Source organism: Myotis nattereri, assembly GCF_964212035.1.
Source record: "Myotis nattereri genome assembly, chromosome: 2".
NCBI lineage: Eukaryota > Metazoa > Chordata > Mammalia > Chiroptera > Vespertilionidae > Myotis > Myotis nattereri.
Genome location: NC_138076.1, coordinates 147132173 through 147159221, shown reverse-complemented (window position 1 = coordinate 147159221; position 27049 = coordinate 147132173). Strand labels below are relative to the sequence as shown.

The 27049-nt window shown below is 43.3% G+C and overlaps 1 protein-coding gene across 2 annotated transcripts in view; it reads left to right on the top strand.

Moving 5' to 3' along the window:
• Positions 1-25538, top strand: part of TMEM19 (transmembrane protein 19) — a 28528-nt gene extending 2990 nt beyond the window's left edge. Inside the window, exons 2-7 of one of the 2 annotated variants that reach the window (XM_081084250.1) lie at positions 592-705; positions 7602-7739; positions 8353-8607; positions 9915-10124; positions 11443-11531; positions 25325-25538. In XM_081084250.1, coding sequence (XP_080940376.1) covers positions 592-705; positions 7602-7739; positions 8353-8607; positions 9915-10124; positions 11443-11531; positions 25325-25411 — 893 coding nt within the window. In that variant the 3' untranslated portion in view covers positions 25412-25538. Of the gene's footprint in view, positions 1-591; positions 706-7601; positions 7740-8352; positions 8608-9914; positions 10125-11442; positions 13741-25324 lie in introns of those variants that run through there. The other variant, XM_081084249.1, reaches the window with a different exon arrangement.
• The last annotated feature ends 1511 nt before the right edge of the window (positions 25539-27049 follow it).

Here is a 27049-nt window from a genome sequence, read left to right as displayed (position 1 = left end):
TTAGTATATGAAATCTAATCTTTAAATATTAACTCAAATAGTTTATTCTTTGGTTTTACTTTTTAGGGTTTTTTTGTGGGTTTTTTTTTGTCTTGTTTTCTTCGGTACCTCAAATTGTTTAAAAACGTTATGCTAGCCAAGCAAAACATCTGAGCTGCAATCTTTGGAAAAATCAGTTGCTAATCATTGAATCCTGAGATATGTGAGATGTTACTTAAAAAAAAAAAATCTCTGAAAGGCAGGGAAAGGAATAATTGGATCCTATTAGAAAGGAGTTTGTTCTGTGCTATTCTTGAGAATTAATACATGCTTCCTCTAAAAAAAATTCATTTTAAATCTTCAAATATGTGTTAAATACCCATTACTATAAATAGTTGTAAATTTGGACAGGACTTATTTGGTTATTGACTTATTTGGTTATTGCCTCTGAAAATATCAAGTCTCAACATAAATATTTTACACTGGTGACTTTATTTCAGTTTCCCTACTTTTGACAGTATTTCAATCTAGAATGCAGTTATCAATGTTTACAGCCGAGACTAAGCTATGCAAGCTTCACACAATTTATACTCTACCTTTATAATTTTTCAGGTAACTTGCAGCCTATTTCTCCTTGGCGTTGGCTGTTTGCTGTTGTTGTTCCTGTTTTGATCGCATCAAATGGCTTTCAAAAGAAAAGTCTAGATCACAGTGGGGCTTTAGGAGGTATGTTTTGCTATTGAATGTTTAACTGTGTAATAAGTGCATGATTATATAATTTAAACTCATGTTTTCTAAATTCTGAATATACGAGACTATAAATCACAATGTTAAAGTTACACATTGCTCAGCATTCCTATTCTGTCAAGTTTTCAGATAGTAACATACCCTTTTAGTGTAATGTACAAATTTAACTTCGTAATTTATAGCAAGTAAATTAATAGACTTTTGAGGACCTTGGTTACTCTGCTCTTTTGGTTGGATTAAACTCTTAGCATCTGCTAGCAGAAACATTGGAGCACTCTCCCTAGGTGTGAAATAAAGGAGCCATTGGAAGAAATAGCTAACAGACATATTGATTTTTTTCTTAAGAATTTTATAAAATATATTTTTATTGATCTCAGAGAGGAAGGGAGAGAGAGAGAGAGAAACATCAGTGATGAGAGAGAATCATCCATTGGCTGCCTCTGGCATGCCCCCCCTCTGAGGATCGAGCACGCAACCCAGGCATGTGCCCTTGACCGGAATAAAACCCGAGACCCTTCCGTTCACAGGCCCACGCTCTATCTACTGAGTCAACCCAGCTAGGGCCATGTTGATATTTTTATATGATTTTTGTCTTACCATTTAATCAATAAGTGTTAGGAATGGTTGTTATATTTATTTTGTAAATGTAATGTTATACATACTATGTATCAGGCACTGTTTTGAGCACTTTAGAAGTAGTACCCTGTTTATAGAAAATAATTTGAACACTCCTTAAATATAATAACAGAGTTATGCTTTGCTAAAAATATCCTTTCTCAGGTATCCTTGCCTTGATTTTTATTATTCTTGATCTATAGCAAAAAGGGTCAAGTCCTTCTTGAAGTTGTCTTCCCTTGATTTCCCTGTTGTATATTGACTTTCTCTTATTTTTCTGAATCTCTACTTTTGTTTTGTTTTCTGCTACCATTTTCTTTTCTACCTTCTCACTCTTGGGCCTCCGTTCATCTCTACCTAGCTTAATTTAGAATTAGAAGATGAGTATTTGAATCTTAGCATTGCTACCTGCTATCTCTATGACAGGGGTCCTCAAACTTTTTAAACAGGGGGCCAGTTCACTGTCCCTCAGACCGTTGGAGGGCCGGACTATAGTTTAAAATAAAAAACTATGAACCAATTCCTATGCACACTGCACATATCTTACTTTGAAGTAAAAAACAAAACGGGAACAAATGCCATATTTGTACTTGCATGTGGCCCGCGGGCCGCAGTTTGAGGACCCCTGCTCTATGATCTTTGCCACCTTGCCTAACTCCAGAGAGCCTCACTTTTCTTCATCTTTTGTGAAGTAGGACCTATGGGCTTACTGGTAAGGATCAAGCAAGATAATGTGTAGGACAACGCATCTTTTAAAACTATACGAACGTTCACCTTTAGTGATTTATTATCTATTTTCAACCATATTATAAAGTCCCTGAAGACAGAGTGATCTTATGCTTCTGTGTCCTCTGCTTCTTTAAATAGTGTTACACACATGATAAGTGCTTAGGAAACATATGTACATTGATTTTAAAACCTCTGCTCTTTTCCTAATCACTTCATTCTATGGCATGTTAGTATCTTTTTTGCTTGTATCTTTTTCCCCCCTTAAGGACAAAAAATTGTAATGCTGATTTAAAATATATCATAGTACTTGGAAATAGTGTTGTGGAGTATGACTACAAGTCACTTAAATTTTCAGTGTTGTAATTTTCACATCTGCAAAATAGGAGAGGATAATAGTACCTTGGGCACTGACTTACCATGAGGAGTTATCCATGCAAAATGTTTAGCATAATACCTGGCATGCATAATAATGTTTTACAAATGTAAGTTATTGTTGTTTTTATTCCACTACTACTATTCATAGTCAAAGGAATTTTACTAAAGTTTATCATAGTATGCCTTTACTGTGCTTGTTATGGAATTTGTGAAATTGGCGCAGAAGTGACAGTCAGACACTTTGAGGTTCAGGAAAGAGCCTTTATTTAAAGTAGCACTTCTGGTTCAGGTGACCCTAAGATCCAGATCCTGAACAACCTGGACAATGAGACTTTATATATATTGGAAGGGTTAAAGAGAATAAAACAGGGTAGAGAAAGATTTATTGTGCTCAGCAGATATCTTGCAGAAAGCTTGCGGCCTTGAGCACAGCATAACTCAGATAACCAGAAGACACCTGGCATGGGAGGAACCAAGGACGGACCAGATAATTAAGAAGGGGCAGTGAGTAGGCTATAGGCTAACAAGAATGTGCATTAGGGATTAATTTAGGTACAGAGTTCCTGCTAGTCTCCTACATTCTTTCACAAATGGAGTTAATCATCGGCTAGCAAGAGAGTGCAGTAGAAAGCAGGTTACTGGGACTAATTCAGATTGCTAGCCCCAAAAATGTCTTATGCTCCCCATCATGCTTAGGATTGAGAAGAGTTTCAGAACTTCCATAGGATCTGGGTGTTTAGAGTCCTTATTGACATAGGAACACATACTCAATGTTGATAGAAGAATGAGAGTAGGGATTGAGGCAATGCTTAAAGTGAACACTAAAGTGGAGGGCTCTAGTCTCCTTGAGAGAATATTTCTAGAATGTGGAATAAATCACATGGGAGGATATGTGGAAAAATGCTTGTAAACTATAAAGTACTGTGCAGGTGATTTGCTCCAAAGAAATATTGTCTAGTATAGTTATTCACTATATTCCTTTGAACATGTCAGTGTGGGCAATATGTCATCAGGCTTTTGACTTGAAAGTTTGAATTTAATTTCTCTTACCAAGACTATTAGGCTTAATGGTTTACCTTTTTTTTTTTAATTCAGTTGTTCAACAAATATTTTGTGAGGGTTCCCTGTATGCCAGGCACTGTTCTGGGCATTTAGGATTTAGTAGTGAACAAAATGGGTAGAAATCCCACTGTCAGAGAGCTTACATTTGTAGTCAGGAAAGACAAATGATAACTATGATGGGTTTTGGGCATTTAATCCCCTGAAGGAGATGCTGTAAGTGTATTGGAAGTGCATAGCAAATGGGGGTGTTGTCAGGAAACGCTGGTGATTTAAGTATATTTTTATTGATTTCAGAGAGGAAGGGAGAGAGAAACATCCTATATAATAAAAGGCTAACATGCAAATCGACCAAACAGTAGAACAACCAGTCACTATGACATGCACTGACCACCAGGGGGCAGACACTCAACACAGGAGCGTCTCAGGGGGAGTGATGCTCAGCCAGAAACCAGGCACATGGCTGGTGAGTGCAGTGGCAGTGGTGGGAGCCTCTCCCACGCCCACAGCAGCGTTAAGGGTGTCCAGCTGCCAGCTTAGGCCCACTCCCCATCCCCTGAGGGCTCCCGGACTGCAAGAGAGCACAGACCAGGCTGAGGGCCCCCCCCCCCCCACACACACACACACACACACACACAGTGCACAAATTTCATGCACTGGGCCTCTAGTCAATGATAAGAGAGAATCATTGATTGGCTGCTTCCTGTACGCCCCCTACTGGGAATCAAATCCGCAACCCAGGCATGTGTCCTTGACCGAAATCAAACCTGGAACCCTTCAGTCCACAGGCTGACACTCTATCCACTGGGTTAAACCAGCTAGGGCCTTAACAACTTTTTAGTCAACATAGTTCAGGTCTGGTGTTCAGTCTTTCTGAAATGGAAACCTCGTTCTAACAGGTACCCAGAGTTGACTAGAGCCAAGGAACCTGGTTTATGCTGCTCATTGTTGCAAGGGACTGATACATGAGTCAGAATGCTGCTTTATTCATCTGATAAAATATGGAACTACCAGACCAACTGGAATGTGAACATCACTGTTCAGGCAAGCCCTATTCTTGTAGCCAGGTTATTTGAGAAGTCAAAAGATAATTAGAAGGTTGCTTAGATAAGCACAAAGTCTGAGAAACAGTAATGCAAGTCCACAGATCAAAGGATCTCCTTCCTTGTACAGTGTTCAACAAGTCTGCCAACCTCTGGTTCTTTAGGCCTTCATGTTGTTAAACAAAAAACCTTCACGGCCGAAAGCTTTTGTGAAAGAAAGGGGTTATTGAGTCATATGCTAGCCAGGAAAAAAGATCAGGTCCTGGGACATACAATACAAAACACCAGCAGCAAATCAGATTGGAGAGACAGAAATGTCTTTATCTTATTAAATAGGGCATTATGGACTTACTGTTTAGGAGAACTGATGGGGCTCTTTTAAAGATGTATGTTGTTGCCCTAACTGGTTTGGCTCAGTGGATAGAGCATCAACCTGCGGACTCAAGGGTCCCAGGTTCGATTCCAGTCAAGGGCATGTACCTTGGTGCGGGCACATCTCCAGTAGGGGGTGTGCTGGAGGCAGCTGATAGATGTTTCTCTCTCATCAATGTTTCTAACTCTCTGTCCCTCTCCCTTCCTCCTGTAAGAATCAATAAAATATCTTTAAAAAATAAATAAATATCTTTAAAAAAAATAAAGATGTATGTTGTTTTGAAAGAATTTACACTGGCTATCGAGAAAGAGCGGATGAAGCAGGGGCAATTCTAGGATAGGTGCTCAGTCCTTAAGGAAGAAATATTTGCTACTTTTGATTGGTTGTGGGCAACAGTCAGGAAAGTTCATTCATAAGCAGGATGCAGTGGCCTCTGGAGGTTGGCCATTCTTTTTAGATGGCTTTCTGGAAGTGCATTCAAAGCTCTAACATACATTCAGGAGTGTGTGCGGTCTTCTGTTAGTTGGACCACAGCTATTAACTGGATAATTACCCTTATCTCTTTCTCCCACTCTGTGGCCCGCTGTAATTTAATTTAGAGCATCTCAGAATTTTTCTCTTGTGGATGTTCTTATTTTGGGCTAAATAGCCTTCTTTTGATTCCCATAATCTTTCTCTAGGGAAATTACATGTGATACAATTGATTATATTTGAGTTTATTAAATTACAGAATTTTGATAATGCCAAAGATTATACCTAAATCACCTTGGTTGGAATTTTGGGTGTAGCTTCACTCCCGCCCTCATTTGTAGACAGTGTGTAGACAGTTCTTACTTACCCAGATGGCATCTATTAGGTACAGAATTTACGTATTTTACAGCCAGAAGTCGGCCATAATCCTTGAGACTTCTAGTGCTTTGGAAGCACCTTATTTTGTTTTGTTTTTTAAATATATTTTTATTGATTTCAGAGAGGAAGGGAGAGGGAGAGAGAGATAGAAACATCAATGGTGAAAGAAAATTATTGATCGGCTGCCTCTTCCACTCCCCCTATTGGGGATGGAGCCCACAACCCAGGCATGTGCCCTTGACCAGAATCAAACCCGGGACCCTTCAGTCTGCAGGCCCACGCTCTATCCACTGAGCCAAACCAGTTAAGACACTACCCATGATATTAATTAACATTTATTAAGGGGCTCCTGCGTGCCAGAAAATATAATCACATTATAAAAATTATCTCTTTTAAATTTTTGCAGTAAGCCAGTGAGAGAGGAATTATTATTCCTCTTATTTCCTAATTAGAGTCCCGGTACACAAATTCGTGCACAGGTGGGGTCCCTAGGCCTGGCTGGCGACCAGTGCCAGTTGGGGCCTGCTGACCAGTGGAAGGGACAGGGGAGGGACCACAGAGGTTGGCTGGCCAGGGGGAGAGACCACAGGAGGTTAGCCAGCCAGGGGGAGGAACCACAGGAGGTTGGCCAGCCAACCAGGGGGAGGGACCAGCCGGGGGAAGGGACTACGGGAGGTTGGCTGGCTGGCCAGGCTATGGGAGGAAAATGTAAAAAATAGAAACCTGGAAGACTTGATAGTCTTACCTCCCTGAGAGAACCAGAATTAATTTGAAAATTCTTTGGCCTAGCCATCCAAATATTATATTGTAGAGGACCGGTGCATGAAATTTGTGCATGAGTGCAGTCCCTAGGCCTAGCCAGCAATCAAAGCACGAGCATCTGGCGTGGAAGGGCAGGACCCAGCTGACCTCTGGGCCCTGGGCAGCACCTGGGCCCCTGGACCCCCACGAGTCCCCCTCTGCCTGAGTCTCGGCACCCAAGTCCCCACACGGAGATGCAGTGAGTGCGGCTGGATGCTGCGGGCTGTGGCGCAGCGTGGGCCTCTGGGCCGTCCAATGGCGCCACACGGAAGCCGGGCAGGCAGCATGCTCTCTCCCAGCTGGCCTCGCAGACCAGCTCCTGCATGAACCCACAGGGAGCTTGACCGGCCCCTACAGTCCCAGAAGAGGCCGCATGGGTGTCGGGCGAGCTCCTCACAGGCGCCCGGCACCTGAGCATCGGGGGGCTTCCCTGGCGTGTTAGCCCTGGCATCCAAGGGGGGTATCAGGGGGAATGAGAAGGATGAGAATTAGCTCGGCAGACACCCCACATTCTCACCGCACCTCCGTCCCCATCACCCCTGCCCCCAGGTAGCCGGTGAGAGGTCACAGCCCCCCACCTGGGTGCCACGGGAGGTTGGTCACCGACCCTGGTGGTCAGCGCATGTCATAGTGAACGGTTGAACTCCCAGTCTCCTGGTCGAACGACCACCCAAGGGGACAATTTTCATATTAGGCTTTTATTATACAGGAGGATAATATATGTAATGCATATTGTTTAATAATAAAATCATATTATGCCCTGCAATTCCATTATAAAGTGTTTCTAAAATAATATTTTACATTTACATAGCATAGTTTGCGTGAAAGGAGGTCAGAATATGGTAAGAAATACATCTCAATTTAACCAAACTGACATTTAGTTTACTGTTTAGTAATCTTAATTGGTAAAAATGGAAATGTACATTTCAGGTTATAATGTGAAAATAACCAGGGAAAAATCCATTCTTTTTTTTCCACAGTATTAATGTATGGATTAAGTGTAATTCTGTGTGTATATGTGTTTCTTTCAGGGCTAATAGTTGGATTTATCCTAACTATTGCAAATTTCAGCTTTTTTACCTCTTTGCTGATGTTTTTCCTTTCTTCTTCAAAACTCACTAAATGGAAGGGAGCAATAAAGAAGCGTCTAGATTCAGAATATAAAGAAGGTAACATGAATTATATTTGACATTATTTAATATGTTTTTATTTTTAATTGATTTCAGAGAGAGGAAGGGAGAGGGAGAGAGGAATGAGAAACATCAATGATGGGAATCATCAATCGGGTGCCTCTTCCATACCTCTCACTGGGGATTGAGCCTGAAACCTGGGCATGGGCCCTGACCCAGGAATCGAACCGTGACCTCTTGGTTCATGGGTTGATGCTCAACCTCTGAGCTACACCGGCCAGACAATGTTTGACATTATTTCAAAGAGTAACTTTGTTTCACCCTAACATATAAGCTTTTAATCAAAACATGTTTAGACTGTTGAAATAGATACATGTTATATGAGAATTAAAGTAGTAGCCTGATTTAATTTATCATTTTTTCACCACAATAACAAGTAAGAGCAAAATTTTAGAAGCACTAAAGTCTTTCATTAATTATTCTAAAACAATATAGAATGTGGGCAGAGGTACCTTCCCACTTTTAGTCACTTAAAAAATTGTAGTCATTTTTCTTTTCTTAAGTGTTAAAATAATTAAGTTCCTATATCAGCATAATTTTCCTTCTGAGAAGAAATCATTTCTTGTCCTTTTTTCTACTTGCTTGCTGCTAGGCGGGCAGAGGAACTGGATTCAGGTGTTCTGTAATGGCGCCGTACCCACAGAGCTGGCCCTGCTGTACATGATAGAAAGTGGCCCCGGGGAAATCCCAGTGGACTTTTCCCAGCAGCACTCTGCCTCCTGGCTGTGTCTGTCGCTCTTGGCAGCGCTGGCCTGCTGCGCTGGTGACACCTGGGCTTCAGAAATTGGCCCTGTTCTGAGTCGAAGCCCGCCAAGGCTAATAACCACGTGGGAGAAAGTTCCTGTTGGTGAGTCTTTGCTTAAGTTTCCTAAAAAAACAAAAGTGAACAGAAGATGTTTCTTCGTTAAGAGTCTTTGAGGAATTGTTAGTCTCCTTGATTGGAAAATTGCCGTAAGTTAGCGAGCCCTAGATAAAACAATACAGAAACATAGAGATTGATTGACAGACATACCAGTGAGAAAGGAAAAGGCAGGCGGAGGGGTGGGGAACGATAGAGTATTTCTTGAGGGTCTAGGACAGTGATGGCGAACCTTTTGAGCTCGGCGTGTCAGCATTTTGAAAAACCCTAACGTAACTCTGGTGCCGTGTCACATATAGAAATTGTTTGATATTTGCAACCATAGTAAAACAAAGACTTATATTTTTGATATTTATTCTGTATATTTAAATGCCATTTAACAAAGAAAAATCAACCAAAAAAATGAGTTCGCGTGTCACCTCTGACACGCGTGTCATAGGTTCGCCATCACTGGTCTAGTATGTGGTTAGTGCTGGCACGTGTATCTCCGTTTCCCATTGCTGTTGCCAGCTACTACAACTTCTTTGTCATCTTTGTCATTGCCTTGTCCTCTCCTTCTTCCTCTTCCCTTGTCTTATTTTCCTCCTTTTCTATCTCCTCCTTTTCTTTTTCTTGCTCCTTCTCTCCTTTTCTTCTTTTTCTTCATCATTATCATTATGAACAGCTAACGCAGTGGTTCTCAACCTTCTGGCCCTTTAAAACAGTTCCTCATGTTGTGACCCCCAACCATAAAATTATTTTCGTTGCTACTTCATAACTGTAATTTTGCTACTGTTATGAATTGTAATGTAAATATCTGATATGCAGGATGGTCTTAGGCGACCCCTGTGAAAGGGTCGTTCGACTGCTAAAGGGGTCGCGACCCACAGGTTGAGAACGGCTGATGACGTATTTGAGTCCCTACTATATGCAAGGCATTGATCTACATGAATTACCATTAAGTACTCTTAATAACCATATGAATTGGTTTTTTGATTATTTCTATCCTACAAACAAGGAAATTAAGGAATAGAGAAGTCAGGTACCTTCACTACAGTCACAGCAGAACTAAGATTGAAGCCGGGCAGTCTAGCTCCACTGAACCATTCTACTTCACTGCTTAGAGTGTCAATAGTTATTGAGGAGAAAAGACTGTTTTCTAAGTAGGCTATGGTCTTAGGATCTTTGGATTAAATCAAAGAGAGCCCTGTCTTTAAATTACTCTTGAGTGGATAGGCACCAAAATTTTTTGCTTTCCTTGACTTTATTGTTTGCTGATTGTTAACTAGATGATTTTATCCATGTTTCTTCTTCAGGGACCAATGGAGGGGTTACGATAGTGGGCCTTGTTTCCAGTCTCCTTGGTGGCACCTTTGTGGGCGTTGCCTACTTCCTCACACAGTTGGTTTTTGTTAATGATTTGGACATTTCTGCTCCCCAGTGGCCAATTATTGCATTTGGGGGTCTGGCTGGATTACTAGGATCAATTGTAGACTCATATTTAGGAGCTACAATGCAATATACAGGTAAGAACATTACTTATAACTGCAACTTACTGGTGTATTAAAGAAATGGGAAAGAAATACGGAAAATAAAAGGATATGACAATGAAAACAACCCTAAAGACACCAGGAGTTTAGAGACCAGGAATGATAAGGCAAAGTCTGTTCTATGATTTTGATTTTCTTACTCTTTTTTGTTAAGCTCATTGAAAGAGAATTAGTCCTGCAGAACAAGGAGTAGAAGCTGTGTGGGGAGGATATGACAGTGCAGGAAACAGATCATTTTGCTAATGGGACTTTACTTAATCCCGGGAAAGCAGAATGGGATTTGCTTTCACTTGTTTTCTAAGTCCATTTGAGAGACAATTATTGTACTAATCTAACTACACATGTGACCTTTTCTACTGTGACGTTGTGCTTGCTTTCCTCCCTACTGAGTTTTTAGCCCCACTTAAGATATGTGGGAGAGGCAGTTTTCCCAAAAGGTTTCTGTGGTTTGTTCGGAGGCTCTTCCGTCATGTCAGTGCACTGACATATTTTGTTAGGAGTATATTTGCTCCACATGCTAGTCAACTGCGTTTTCTCCTTTGATTCATATAATGAAGAGGCTGGGAGTCTGGAGAAAGTTCCCCTGAGTACCGTCCTCCCAATTCTCATGCCTCAATATAATCTGCTTGCCCTTGCGCTCCCCTCACAACCAATCAGAATGTTTGTGCTGTTTTTTCAGTCTCATCTCGATGCTAAGGAGGAATCAATCTGATTTTAATTCACACTGAGGGCTCAATTATTGTACTCACACACGCACACAAACAAGTTTTTTTAAAGAGTTTTATTCTAAACTGGGCCCTAACTAGACACGTTTCTGATCATATTGGGTAGGTTGAAAAACAGTTGTGGGCTGTGGACAGGTTAATTCATTCAGTAAATCTTGGCATGCTTCCTTTGTGCTGGCACCATGCTGGGTCCTGGGCATCCATTGCAGAGGCTGCTGACATGACCTCTACTCTCAGGGGCCTTAGAGACTGGTCTTGGAGGAGAACCACTAGGAAGGCAGGCCCACTCTGCCAGTTTCATGGCATTTCTGCTTTTCATATTCTCTTTTCTACTTCTGAATGAACTCTAGCAGTGTTGAGAAAACAGTATTGAGGGGTGCTGAAACCCATTTATTCAAAGAGGCCTTTTGTAATAAAGGGTTCCATTTCTCTCACCGTATAGATGATCCACTAAAGTCATTTTATAAGTGACTCCTGATCTTTCAAAGATTATTTCCTTTGGAGGAAAAAGGGTGCTTTTTATCAAGTCATTTGGGTTTTGGACCTCACGTGGCTTCTTTTCACTCTAGGTTTGGATGAAAACACTGGCATGGTGGTCAACAGCCCAACGGATGAGGCGAAGCACATAGCAGGGAAACCAATTCTTGATAACAATGCGGTAAATCTGTTTTCTTCTGTCCTTATTGCTCTCTTGCTCCCAACAGCTGCTTGGGGTTTCTGGCCCAGGTTGTGAACTTTATCTCATTTACGAAGGTTGAAACTGTGGTAAATTCAGCTAAATTTGCAATCCCAAGTTTCATCCTAAGAAGAAGAATTATAATGGCAAAGGGATAATGCCAGCACCTCTCGTATTCCCTTGTGATGGAATTCTACATTTTTCCTCTCATCAGTTAACACGTTCCAGTGAAAGACAAGAGTACGTAGAACTTACCCATTTTTTCTTCTGCTGAATGGAGCTTCTTGAGCAGTGAAACCACAATGCCCCTGTATATTGGCATATGTTGATCTGAAAGCTAATATGTTGAACTGAAAGTTTCTACATGGTAGATATAAATTTTGTTTTGTTTGTTTAAACTAGTGTGGGGACTAAAAGTCATACAATTTAAAAATGGTTCTCAGCTGTGCCAGAGAAATGCCACTGTGCCAGTTGCCCAAATGTTACATCCATTTTATGTGGTTTAAACTGATGTGTGTGGAAGTCTGAATAAGTGTAGTATCCTGGACTTCTTCCATTACTTGCCATTTACAATTGTGAAAGGTGTATAGTTTGATTCCTAGGCTGTGAGGCCTATTCCACATTTGTTCTTCCTTCCTCGGGGTTAGTAATAAAAACAAGATAAACATCTTTTTCGTATGACCATTGAAATGCATGAAAAAAATATTTTTAAATAAAAGCAAGAGAAAGCTGTCCTATATCTAAAAAATATGCACCTTACTATACGTCTCAAATGTAATATTTTTAAGGTATTTTCTAGCTGTCTTTCAAATGTGTATAGTAATCTGCTTTACATTGGCATACCAAACAAAGAGTCACTGGAAAATTATTTGCTAATCTAGAATATACTGGACGATGGATGCTATGATTTCCTGTGACATACCTGTTAAGTTGTGCTCACCTTTACATTATAGCCTCAACAAAAGTGAATTCTACTTTTCAGTTTTGTTCCTTACTGTGATTAACTGTGTTCTAACAGATTGTTCCTTACTGTGATTAACTGTGTTCTAACAGATTTTTATATGGTGTGGATTATTTTGCTAAAAGTACTTTAAAATATTTCTCATCTGATTTCCATACCTTTCTTTCCCTGAGGAGAAAAGACTGTTTTCTCAATAGGCTATTACAGTGAGAAAAAACTACACTTAGCCACCAAATCCTTGATGAATTGTATGTGCTTTAAAGATGTAAACACAATTATGCGGCTTAATTATTCAATTTCCTAATGGAGTATTTATAACTCCAGAAGGTCCTGAACATTTGAAAAATATATGGGTCTTTAATATATGTTTATTAAGTTAAGTTGTTTGACTCTAAACAAGTTTCTTTAAGTCATTGAAAGTTGATAATCAGAACATATTTCTGGAAGAAAATAAAAAACTAGTTCGGGTACCTGAATATTTGAGGACTGTGATGATTCCAACATTTCTTAATACATGTGATGCAATATTAATGGTTTTGGAACTAATGAGTCAGAAAATGATTGTAAGGCTGTATTGGCAGGGCAAGTCTCCTGAAATTATTCTACCTGCCAAGATTAGACATGTTAATTCTCTTTCATTTATCATGACTTGCCCTCTCAAAATTTATTTTATACATGTAATGACAACTCTTTTTTATGTTTGGATTATTTAAATTAATATTTAATTACTTAAGTAATATACTGAATTTGCTTTTTAAATAATTAGAACATTAAAGATAAAGTTAAAATATCTTTTGCCTCCACTTTCCCCTCAACAAACCTCGCTCCCTCTCCCACCTTCTCAAAGAACTTTGAATCATTTCTACATAGTAATTGTTTGGGGTATATTTTGACACACTTTCTTTTTAATCAATAAAATTTTATTACTGTCATTTTGCAGTTTCAAGTTGGATGCTTACATCCAAGAAAAATCTATTTTAAAAAAGTTTAGAGCCCTAGCTGGATTAGAGCCCTCAGTGGATAGAGCGTCAGCCTGCGACTGAAGAGTCCCAGGTTCGATTCTGGTCAAGGGCAAGTACTTCAGTTGCAGGCTCGATTCCCGGCCCTGGTCCGGGTGCGTATGGGAGACAACCAATCAATGTCTGTCTCTCACATCAATGTTTCTCTCTCTCTATCTCCTCCCCTCCTTTCCACTCTCTCTCAAAATCAATGGAAAATTATCCTCAGGTGAGGATTAAAAGAAAAAAAAAAAAGACCAAAAAAAAATTTGTAAATCTAAAGTTTTTCTCTTTCTTTTTAAAGGTTTGCTTTTGTATGTTTTTTTATTTTTTATTTTACTTATTTTATTTTAGAGGGATGGATGGAGAGAGAAACACCAATCGGTTGCCTCCCATAGACACCCAACCCTACCCAGATAACCCACAACCTGGATATGTGCCCTGAACAGGAATCGAACTGGCAACCTTTCGGTGCCCAGGACAACAATCGACCACCTGAGCCACACCAGCCAGGGCAAGTTTTTCTCCTCTTATGAATGAGAAATGCTATGAGAAAGCCAGACAATTTCAAAATAATTATATCTCGGGTAGTATAATTTAAAAAAGAATACTGTTGGGCAGCAATGCCAAGGGGAGCGGGCGCGGGCGGAGGAACAAATAAATTAAATAAATAATAAATAAATAAATAAATAGGAATACTGTTTAGCTATTAGAAATATTTTAGATGCATATTTGTTGACATCAAAGGTAAAATAAAAATAGTTTAAAAATCAGAATTGAAAGGAATGCTTTCATTTTGGTTTAAAAATATTCATAGCTATTCAGCCATGAAAAAAAGGTCTGGCCCTGCTGGTGTTGCTCAGTGGTTGTACCAGTTTGATTCCCGTTCAGGGCACATGCCCAGGTTTTGGGCTGGATTCCCAGTAGGGGGCGGGCAGGAAGCATCCAATTGATGATGTTTCTTTCACATCAGTGTTTCTATCTCTCTGTCCCTCTCCCTTCCTTTCTCTGAAAAAATCAATTAAAAATTTTTTAAAAAAGGTCAGGATGTATAGGTTGTCCCAAAATTCACGCAAGAAGTAATTTTGATAGGGAACACAGGTTTATAATTAAAAATTGTAAATTTTTTTATTGATTCATAAAGTATACAGTATACGGTTATGTATGGAATAGGATATCAGGTATATGGCCTCCACAGCTTTGCTGGCACATATGCACTCTTTTGTTGAAATTTTCCATGACCATTTTGCATAAATGTGGCTGAATTTCGATGAGGCTCATTTTCCTCTTGATGGCTTGGTTAATTGACGAAATTGTCAATCAAAAAATGGGGTTCAAATCAAATTTGGGGTTCAGAAAATCCACAAGTGATTGTTGAGAAACAAATGCATCCACAACGTGTCACTGTTTGGTGCAGATTTTGGGCTGGAGGCGTCATCGGACCATTCTTCAAAAATGCGGCTGCTCAGGCAGTAACAGTTAATGGTACTTGCTATCGCGACATGATAATCCATTTACCTGTTATGCTATTCCATACATTACCCTATACTGTATATTTTATGAATCAATAAAAAATTTACAATTTTTAATTATAAACCCGTGTTTTCTATCAAAATTACTTCTTGCGTGAATTTTGGGACACGCTTTATATACACTCAATGTTAATTAGGCCTGGAAGGTGGAATTATTAGAGTTTTAACATTTTCTTTGCTTTAATTATATTCTTAATGTCTTCTACAATTAATATTCTTGTTTTTGTAATTAAGCAATGCAGTGATTTTTGTTAAAAGGGAGCCTGGGAAGGAAAGTGGTCACCTGATTTATCACTATACAGTACAGAGGGGACATGCTATCTTTTCCATAAATGGAGCTGGGTCATTTGATATCCATATGTGGAAAAAATCTCTATCTTGACCCCTTTTGCACATTGTATAGAAAATCAATTCTAGCCCTAGCCAGTTTGGCTCAGTGGATAGAGCATCAGCCTGTGAACTGAAAGATCTCAGGCTCGATTCTGGTCAAGGGCACATGCCCAGGTTGCAGTGGGGAACATACAGTAGGCAGCCAATCAATGATTCTCATCATTGATGTTTATATATATACTAGAGGCCTGATGCACGAAATCCATGCAAGAGTAGGCCTTCACAGTCGAGGCTGCCTCGATCCTGTGGCTGCAGCCCTGGCTTTGTCTGGAAGATCGTCCAGAAGGACATCTGGTCTAATTAGCATATTATGCTTTTATTATTATAGATATACTAGAGGCCCGGTGCACAAAAATTTGTGCACTCGGGAGGGGGGGGGGGTCCCTCAGCCCGGCCTGTGCCCTCTCGCAGTCTGGGACCCCTCGGGAGATAACAACTTGCTGGCTTAGGCCTGCTCCCGGGTGGCAGAGGGCAGGCCCAATCCCTAGGTGCAGCCCCTGGTCGGGCTCAGAGCAGGACCGATTGGGGAGTTGGGGCGCTGCCCCTATCACGCACAGAGCAGGGCCCATCAGGGTGGTTGGGGCTCTGTACCCTGTCACACACAGAGCAGGGCCGATCAGGGGGTTGAGGAGCTTCACCCTGTCACACACAGAGCAGGGCCCATCAGGGGGTTGGGGAGCTCCCCCCTGTCACGCACAGAGCGGGGCCGATCAGGGGGTTGAGGAGCTGTCCCCATCACTCACAGAGCAGGGCCGATAGGGGAGTTGGAGCGCCGCACCCTGTCACACACACAGCCGCAGGGCGATCAGGGGGTTGGGGAGCTCCCCCCTGTCACGCACAGAGCAGGGCTGATCAGGGGGTTGAGGAGCTCCCCCCTGTCACGAACAGAGCAGGGCAGATAGGGAGGTTGTGGCCTCGCCCCCTGTCACACACAGAGCTGCAGGGCGATCAGGGGATTTGGCCGCTGCCCCCTGTCACGCTGATCCGGTGCTGGGAGGCCTCGCTGCTCTGCTGATCCCGGTGCTGGGAGCCATATTACCCTTTTACTATATAGGATAGAAGCCTGGTGCATCTGTGGGGACCGGCTGGTTTGCCCTGAAGGGTGTCCTGGATCAGGGTGGGGGTCCCGCTTGGGTGCCTGGCCAGCCTGGGTGAGGGGATGATGGCTGTTTGCATCTGGTCATACCCCCTTTAGGGTGGGGGTCCCCACTGGGGTGCCTGGCCACCCTGGGTGAGGGGCTGAGGGCCATTTTCAGGCTGGCGGGTGACTGAAGCTCCCAACCTGTCCTTTTTTCCTTTTTTTTAAAATTCTGGGCCAGCTTTAGCTCTGAGGCTAGGCTCCAGCTATGAGACCTCCGCTGCTGAAAGCAGTTTTCTGGCCTTTGTTTACCTTCTGTATTTGAAACAGTGTTGCGGTCCTGCTGGCTGAAGCCCGGGGTTTTGTTTAGCTTCTATATTTGTTACAATGTTGCTTAGAGTGCAGCTGAGAGGCCGGCAAGGCAGGCGGAGAAGCTTGGCTTCCTTCGTCACTGAAGCAAGCAAGCCTCCCTGTTCTCGTCAGCTGCCTGGCTGCCGGCCGCCATCTTGGCTGGCAGTTAATTTGCATATCGCCCTGATTAGCCAATGGGAAGGGTAGCGGTCATACGCTAATTACCATGTTTCTCTTTTATTAGATAGGAGGATATGTGTGTGTACATATATATCTACACTAATAAAAGACAAACATGCAAATTGACTGTACCTTTGCTATGCCTTAAGCCACACCCACCAGCCAATCAGAGGGGCTATATGCAAATTAACCCAACCAAGATGGCGGCCGGCAGCCACAGAGCTGGAGCAAGCAGGAGGCTTGGTTGCCCAGGTGATGGAGGAAGCCAAGCTTCCCGGCCGGCTCTGAGCTCCACTCAAAGCAACAAAGTTTCAATTATAGAAGATAAATAAACCCCAGATACCTGCTTTTAGCTGGTTGTGACAACGGATCTGGAGCAAGCAGGAGGCTTCCCTCCCACCTGCCTTGGCCAGCTCTGAGCTCCTCTCAGGGCTACAAAGTTTCAATTATAGAAGGTAAATAAATCCCAGAATTAAAAAAAGAAAAAGAAAAAAAGGAAAGGCTGGGAGCTTCTGTCGCCGGGGGGCTTGGCCAGCCTGAAAACGGCCCTCAGCCCATCACCCAGACTGGCCAGGCACCCCAGGGGGGACCCCCCACCCTAAAGGGGGTGTGGCCAGCCTGAAAACAGCCATCAGCCCTCACCCAGGCTGGCCAAACCTCCATAGAGTGAGGGTCCCCACTGGAAGGGGGGGGACTTGACCAGCCTATAAACAGCCATCAGCTCCTCACCCAGGCTGGCCAGGAACCCCAGTGGGGACCCCCACCCTGAAGGGGGTGTGACCAGCTGCAAACAGCCATCAGCCCCTCACCCAGGCTGGCCAGGCACCCCCCAGTGGGACCCCCACCCCGATCCGGGACACCCTTCAGGGCAAACCAGCCAGCCCCCACCCATGCACCAGGCCTCTATCCTATATAACGAAAGGGTAATATGCAAACTGACCCTAACAGCAGAAAGACTGGGAATGACTGGGAATGACTGGTCACTATGACACACGTGACCACCAGGGGGCAGACGCTCAATGCAGGAGCTGCCCCCTGGTGGTCAGTGCGCTCCCACAGGGGGTGCTCTGCTCAGCCACAAGCCAGGCTGACGACTGCCAGTACAGTGGTGGTGGTGGGAGCCTCTCCCACCTCCTCAGCAGCGCTAAGGATGTCCGACTGCAACTTAGGCCTGCTCCCTGCTGGCAAGTGGACATTCCCCGAGGGCTGCCAGGCTGCCAGAGGGATGTCTGACTGCCAGCTTGGGCCTGATCCCCCAGGGAGCGGGCCTAAGCCAGCAGGTGGACATCATCCGAGGGGTCCCAGACTGCGAGAGGGCATAGGCCAGGCTGAAGGACCCCCTGAGTGCACAAATTTTTGTGCACCGGGCCTCTAGTGTGTGTGTGTGTGTGTGTGTGTGTGTGTGTGTGTATACATTAAAAAAAATAATAAAAAAATCAATTACAGATTTAAATGTGAAAGATTAAACAATAACGTTTTTGAGAAAACAACAACTTTGTGAATTTAGGGTAGGGACAATGATTTCTTAAATGGAACACAAAATGTTAATCAGAATGAAAAAAGTTGGAGTTTATTAAAGTTAATAATTTGTTTATCAAAAGACACTATTAAGGCCGAGGCCGGTTTGGCTCAGTGGATAGAGCGTCGGCTTGCGGACTGAAGGGTCCCGGGTTCGATTCCGGTCGGGGGCGTGTACCTGGGTTGCGGGCACATCCCCCAGTGGGAGATGTGCAGGAGGCAGCTGATCGATGTTCCTCTCTCATCGATGTTTCTGACTCTCTATCTCTCTCTCCCTTTCTCTCTGTGAAAAATCAATAAAATTAAAAAAAAAAAGACACTATTAAGAATAAAAAACAACCCACAGAGTAGGTAGAAGATTTGCAGCATGTGTATTCAACAAAGTATTCCTATTTAGAATATAAAACAAACACCTGCAAATCAATTTTTAAAAAGACTTTCAACCTAATAGGAAAATGAGTAAAAGATCTGAATGGACACTTTATAAAAGAGAATATGCAAATAGCCAGTAAACATCCAAAAATGTGCTTCTTTAGTCATCAGAGAAATGCAAATTAAAACTACCCCGCAAGATACCAAATGTTTAAAGAAATGTAGTACAGCTAGGACTCTTATATTGCTGGAGGGAACACAAATTGGTACAACCACTTTATAAAAGTGTTTTTGCAGTATCTACTAAGGTTGAATGTACATACTTTGACCCATTAATTCAATGCCTGGGGATATACTTGAAAGAAATGTTCATACCAGTTCTCTTCATAATGGCCCCAAACTGGAAACTACCCAGCAATATGCTGGATAAATACATTGTAGAATTTTCACAAAATGGATATACTATACTAAAGGCCCGGTGCACAAAAATTTGTGCACTGGGGGGCGGGCGGGTTCCTCAGCCTGGTCTGTGCCCTCTCGCAGTCTGGGACCCCTTGGGGGATGACCACCTACTGGTTTAGGCCCGCTCCCTGGGGAATTGGGCCTAAGCTGGCAGTCAGACATCCCTCTGGCAGCCCGGCAGCCCTCGGGGAATGTCCACTTGCCAGGGGGAGCAGGCCTAAACTGCAGTTGGACATCCTTAGCGCTGCTGAGGAGGCGGAAGAGGCTACCACCACCACCACTGTACTGGCAGTCGTCTGCCTGGCTTGTGGCTGAGCAGAACTCCCCCTGTGGGAGTGCACTGACCCCCAGGGGGCAGCTCCTGCATTGAGCGTCTGCCCCCTGGTGGTCAATGTGTGTTATAGTGACCAGTCATTCCCAGTCTTTCTGCTGTTAGGGTCAGTTTGCATATTACCCTTTCGTTATATAGGATAGAGGCCTGGTGCATGGGTGGGGGCTGGCTGGTTTGCCCTGAAGGGTGTCCTGGATCAGGGTGGGGGTCCTGCTGGGATGCCTGGCTAGCCTGGGTGAAGGGCTTATGGGTGTTTGCAAGCTGGTCACACCCCGTTCAGGGTGGGGGTCCCCATAGGGGTGCCTGGCCAGCCTGGGTGAGGGACTGATGGCTGTTTGCAGGCTGGCCACTGGGATTTATTTACCTTCTATAATTGAAACTTTGTTGCCTTCAGTGGAGCTCAGAGCCAGCTGGGAAGCTTGGCTTCCTCCATCACTGGATCAACCAACCCTCCTGCTCACTTCAGCTCTGTGGCTGCCGGCCGCCATCTTTGTTGAGTTAATTTGCATATAGTCACTCTGATTGGCTTGTGGGCTTAAGGAGTAGTGAAGGTATGGTCAATTTGCATGTTTGTCTTTTATTAGATTAGATAATAATGAGAATGAGCAGTCTACACCTGCGTTCAGTATGGATAAGTCTCAGAACATAATGTTGAGCAAAAGAAGTCAGACACAAAAGAGTGTATACTGTGTTTTCATTTATATAAAGAACAAAAATGTGTAGAAGTCGTCTATTCTATTAGAACTCAAGGATAGCAGTAACCCTTAGGGTTGAGAATAATGAATGGAAGTTTCATGAGAGGAACTTCTGAGGTGCTGAAAATATGTTTTTAATATATTTTATTGATTTTTTACAGAGAGGAAGGAAGAGGGATAGAGAGTTAGAAACATCAATCAGCTGCCTCCTGCACACTCCCTATTGGGTATGTGCCCGCAACCAAGGTACATGCCCTTGACTGGAATCGAACCTGGGACCCTTCAGTCTGCAAGCCAATGCTCTATCTACTGATCCAAACCAGTTAGGGCTGAAAATATTTTTTGATCTGGGTGGTGGTTACACAGGTGTATCCAGTGGTGAAAATGTTTTGGACCTAACATTTATATGCATTTATTATTTTAATAAAAAATTAAAAGTGAAAAGATTAGTATAATAAATGGAATGTCCTATTTGATTATTACTGCTTTAAGAAGAAAAAAAGGAAGCATCTAAATTCTCTTGTAAGTTGTGGGAAGCTTTTTTTCTCTATTCTTTCAGGTGGTTTAATAATTAAATCTACATGAGGCAGATTAACAAGAGAAAATACATTACCAAATTTATTACCTACATATGGGAACCCCACATGCATTAGTCAGACACACACACACATACACATACATGAGATTCAGACACAGAAAAGGTATATATGTCTCATATAAAAGGATGAGAAAGGGAGACTTGGGGCTTCAGAAGGGAGGTAGATTATTTGAAGGACAATAAGGTCAGATGTTCAATAATTAAAAGATTGCCCTGCCCTATAGCTAGGTCATTAAAAGTTATTTCTGGTAATAACTCTTATGGACAAAGCCCCTAATTTAAATTCTTTAAGGGAGAGAGGTAAAAGTTTCTCATGAGCCTGCAGGATCTCAGTTTGCCTTTAACTCAAAATAATCCACAAGAGGTGCATCTTGGGGTGACTCATCCTGTACCCCTACAAAGTTTATCTTTGTGCAGAGGAAACCATGATTGTTGGGGGGTGAGAATCTTCCCAGGTGTGGACAAAAAAAGGGCCATCTACTAAACCTGACAAGCTCAATGGAGGCCTTCATGGTGGACTTGCAAACTCAGAGACCTAAAGTACATATAGGATGGATGGTCTGAATAGTTGGTTGAGCATTGTTCAAGAGATCACTGGTTTGATTCCTGGTAGGGGCACAGGCCTGATCCCCAGTAGAGGGTGTGTAGGAGACAGCCAATGTTTTTTCTTCTCCATTCCTCTCTAAAATCAATAAAAACATATTTAAAAAAAAACAAATCAAAACAAAATGTCCTAACTAAAAACAGTTCATGGTGTGTAGTCATGTCCTAGGGCTGTATTTTTCCCTAACAAAGGTCAGTCTTCACCTTAACTGAGCCTGTCCTCTTTTTTTGCATCTAAGACCTTTGGAATAGCAAAGTCATTTCCTTTCCCCTCCCCTTCTCTCCATCCCTCAAAACACAACCTGTACTATAGCAGAGACCACAGTTCCCCTCATTGTTGTTGTTGTTATTATTATTATTATTATTAGTGGCCTCGTGTACGAAATTCATGCACAGGAGGGAGTGTCCCTCAGCCCGGCCTGCACCCTCTCCAATCTCGGACCCCTCAGGGGATGTCTGACTGCCGGTTTAGGGCCGGCAGTCAGACATCCCTCTTGCAATCTGGGACTGCTGGCTCCTAACTGCTCGCCTGCCTGATTGCCCCTAACTACTCTGCCTGCCGGCCTGCTCACCCCCAACTGCCCTCCCCCCCCCCCCGCCAGCATTCTCACCCCCAACTGTCCCCCCTTGCCGGCCTGATTGCCCCCAACTGCCCCCCTGCCAGCCTGCTTGCCCCCAACTGCCCTCCCCTGCCGGCCTGCTCGCCCCTAACTGCCCCCCACTGCCAGCCTGCTCTCCCCCAACTGCCTCCCTCCCTGCTGGCCTTATCACCCCCAACTGCCCTCCCCTCCTGGCCTGATGGCCCCTAACTGCCTCTGCTTTGGCCCTGCCACCATGGCTTTGTCTGGAAGGACGTCCAGAAGGTCTCCTGGAAGGTCTCCCAGTCTAATTAGCATATTACCCTTTTATTAGTATAGATGTTAATTGTTGACAGTTAACTATCCTATACCCACAAAAGTAAAAAAAGTATTTGTCTATTCATTTTACTTTTTATCCAATCCCAGAAATTTCAGTTTTGCTTTATCCCACCTCCCTAATCTATCACCAGTGAGATTTCATGTAACCCCCTTAAGCTTCCTCCTTTGATAGTAATGTATAAAATAAGGCACATAACTGCCATTCTTAGGAGCAAAATCTCAATCTGGTCTGAAATTAAAATTTTCTTCCTAAAGGCAGCTCATGGCAGGTAGTAATGTCCTGGGCTATTGTTTTCCCTGACAGGTTTATCTTTACCTTAACTGAGCCTTTCTATTGTCTTTTTGCATCTAAAATAACATACCTATGGAATGTTAGGTGATACCATTGTAATTAACTAGTTATAAATAACAAGAAAGGAGCAAAGGGAAGGCCAGACATTATAGGCATGTTCCCTGCAAATCACTGGGGGAGGGAACCACATAGGGAAGATAAATGCGTGCCCAGTAAAGTTGAGGTGACATAGGGAAGATATATGCATGTCAGTCACACCTGGGACAGAGATGGGTGGCCAGAGTGGCCGTGGCCACTGTAAAATTTGGAATACATAACACTAAACAGGGGAGTTCACTCTCTTGTGCATTCAAGACTCTTGGGACTCTTCTTGTTCAGGGTGTGCTCTCTTGGCTCTCTTGCATTCACCCGCCATGCGGACCACGGACCACACACACAATGGACTAATGGACTGTAACTAGCCTGATCCTGAACTGGAGCTGACTCCAACATGGTGATTCGGGTTGTTTTATTGAGCAGGGTGATTTCTTTCCCAGATCCTTGTCCAGATGGATTCGAAAAATGAAGCCACGGACAAAAGGTGGTTGGTGGAAAGTACAGAAACTTTATTGCAAGCACATACTACCTCTCAAACCGTAATTCTATATAAGCCTAAAACTCTATAAGCCTAAAACTCTGTCCCTCTTGGCGCAGAGGGGCAGAGGCCACCTAAGAAAGGTGTTCTCTAAGTTCCTCAGCCTAAGACTCTGCCCCTCCTGGGTGAGCAGGGGGCCCCCTAAGAAGGGTGACCGCTGCTTTCTTTGTCTTGAGACACTAAATAGGCTGGAAACCCTCCTTCTCTACCATGGGATCTTAGGCCTGTAATCAGCTCCCAGGATCCCACATCTGCACTTTTCCTCGTTTGGTCATCTATCTGTTTAGGCTGGAGTCACTTTTGATTTATCTTACGGTTTTCTCCCAGTTGTGCTGGCAGAGACGCCTTATCTTATAGCTCTCCCAGCTACTCAGGTCAGGGCTACTGTTGGTCTAACTTATGGTCCCTTTAATTGCTCAGGCCAGAGATACCCCTGTCTATCCTTGGTTTATGGCTGTTCTAATTGCTGAGGCCAGAAATGTTTCCATCTGCCTGTGGTGTTTCCCTATCCTCTGTACAGGTAAGACAAGCACCCTGGCGTCTTCAAGTCCCCATCCATGTATTCTTCCCCTACAGAACCCTTCTCATTCCCTAAACCTGCCTAATTAAGCTAGCCAGCTAACCCTTTCAGTGGAAAGGAAGCTCTGGACACTGGCTCTGATTTTAGCTCTACTGAAACCCCAGCTACACTTCTATGACTGGTCTAAGGCAAATGGGACTTTGGAAACCCAGGGGTGTAATTCCACGGAAATAAAGCCTTTTACCATATGGCATCCTTCCATGGGAGTCTCAGAAAATTCCTTTTCTCAGGATATCGTAAGAGCCCCACCCCCAGCAGCAACCAGGGGAGACCAGGCAAGCTCCCCTCTGGTAACAAGGGTAACTTCCTTTTTTCCTGACCCCTCAAAGCACAATATCAGAGCAGAGACCACAAATCCCCTCATTGTTATTGTTATCATGTTAATTGTTGACTGTACCCACAAAAAATAAAAAAAGTATTTCCATTCATTTTACTTTTTATTCAATCCCAAAGGTTTCCCCTGCCTCCCTAATCTGTATCCAGGAAATTTCATGTAACCTCCTTCCCTTTTCCCCTTTGATTCTGATGTGTAAAATAAGTGGTAGCCCTGGCTAGTTTGGCTCAGTGGATAGAGCGTCGGCCTGTGGACTTAAGGGTCCATGGTTTGATTCCGGTCAAGGGCACATGCCCAGGTTGCAGGCTCGATCCTCAGTAGGGGGCATGCAGGAGGTAGCCAATCAATGATTCTCTCTCATCCTTGATGTTTCTATCTCTTTCCCTTCCTCTCTGAAATCAATAAAAAATAAATAATAAAATAAAATAAGTGGTAAAACTGCCATTTTCTGGAGTGTTTTCTTAATCTGTTGAGAGTTTATTTCCGGCAATTGTAAGTTTGGCTCAAATAAAGTCATAAAAATTTTTACAGGTTTAGACGTTTCTTACTTTGATGGTTTTTTAACCCAGTTTTGGCCAATCTAGATGATGAATTATGGTCTGAATGTTTGTATGCCTGCCTGCCTGATTGACCCAATTACCCTCCAAAATTTATATGTGGAAATCCTAAACCCCAAAGCGATGGTGTTAGGAGATGGGGCCTTTGGGAGGTAATTGGGTCATGAGAGTAGAACCCTCATGAATGGGATTAGTGCCCTTATAAAAGAGATGCCAAAGAGCTCTTAGCCCAGTGGTTCTCAACCTTCCTAATGCCGCGGCCCTTTAATACAGTTCCTCATGTTGTGTGTGGTGACCCCCAATTTCATTGCTACAAATTGAACATAATTAAAGCATAGTGATTAATCACAAAAACAATATGTAATGATATATGTGTTTTCCAATGGTTTTAGAGGACCCCTGTGAAAAGGACGTTCGACACCCAAAGGGGTCGCGACCCACAGGTTGAGAACCGCTGTCTTAGCCTCTCCACCATGTGAGGAAATGAGAAAATGGCTATCTGCAACCCAGAAAAGGGCCCTCATAAAGCCCAACCTTGTTGGCACCCTGATCTTGGACTTCCAGCCTCTGGAACTGTGAGAAATAAATTCCTGTTGTGTGTAAGTCACCCAGTCTATGGTACTTTGTTATAGCAGCCTGAACAGACCAGGACACAGGTGTGGGAGTGGAGCTAGAGGCAGGAAGAAGAGAGGTATGTAAACATAGGTTTGGTTGTGTAGGCATGGCCAAAGTTGGTGTTATTGGGTGAGTCTGGTAGGTAGAAGGTTAACACTAGTGTCAGCTTGTAGGATGCTTTTGTGGGCTATTTGGAGGTTTCCTGCTGCACTCCTCTTTTTATAGTTCTTACACCAGCATATCCATCTCTAGTGCAGGTAGTTGCTTGTATCAGTTGTCCATGAATGTAAATAACACAAAGCTTAGTGGTTTAAGCCAAAAACCATTTATTCACGATTTGTGGCTGACCATTTGTGTTGGGCTCAGCTGGGCGATGCTATTCTACATCCTGCCATCTGGGCTCATTCATGTTTGCAGTCAGTTGACAGGTAAGGTGGGGGATAGTCGTGATGCCTCATTTGTATGTGTGGCACTTGATGCTGATTCTTGGCTGGGCTTGTGGCATGACCTATCGGAATCCTCCAGTAGGCTTTTTCACCTGACAGCCTGATGACACAAGTGCTCCAAGAGAGCAAAAGGAGGAGCTGCAAGTTCTCTTAAGGCTTAGCCTAGGAAGTCTCATGATGTCATTTTGTGACAATTATTGGTCAAAAAAGTGAAAAGGCCACTCAGATTCCAAGGGTAGGGCAACGTAGTCCGCCTCTTCATGGAAGGGGTACCATTACATTGTAAAGGAGAAAGGCGACAGGTGTGCTGCACTGGAGGAGAGGGGGCCTCATTCCAACAATCTACCACTCATTTCCTCAACTCCTGGGCATCTCACCTCTTTCTGCTGAGATATTCTTACCTCCCAGGCAGCCCTATTGTCAAGACAACCTATTAATAGAGTTTCACCAGGTGGTCTACATATGCTCCATGGGAAATTCCCTTGCCTTGACAACCCCTGAAAGTGCTAGCTGATCTCAGTGCAGCAGCACCTCTCTGGTTTTACCATCAAAGAGTCAGGCATTTTCTTGCCTTCTGGAATCCCTGGGCAGGAGACAGCCTCCAGGATGAAAGTCAGCTTTAACTTTCTTAGGCATGATTTAGGCACTAATAATTCTCTCTCTCTCTCTCTCTCTCTCTCTCTCTCTCTCTCTCTCTCTCAAGTCCCCTCTCTAGAGTGGAGACTCATGGTCTGGCTACCACTTCTAAGAAACTCTTCACTATTCTCCTCGCAAAAGTTTTCTCCTCCCTGGCCCCATTTTGTAACTCTGGTCTGGCTGAGGAGTTCAGGAGTTACGTAACAGGTTTCAAATTCCCTCTAGAAGGGTATTTGTGTTATTCTGATTTTAGTCTCCTGATGTGTCTCATATTACCATCTCCATCAAAACTAGGCAATTAGAGTCATCCCCATCCGACCACCCTGCGTTCACATGTATTATGATGTGTGGCAAGGTTATGACGCAGCGCAGTGAGGACTCTGCCACTGGCTGCCGGGGTGATCTAGGAAGAGCTGGCGG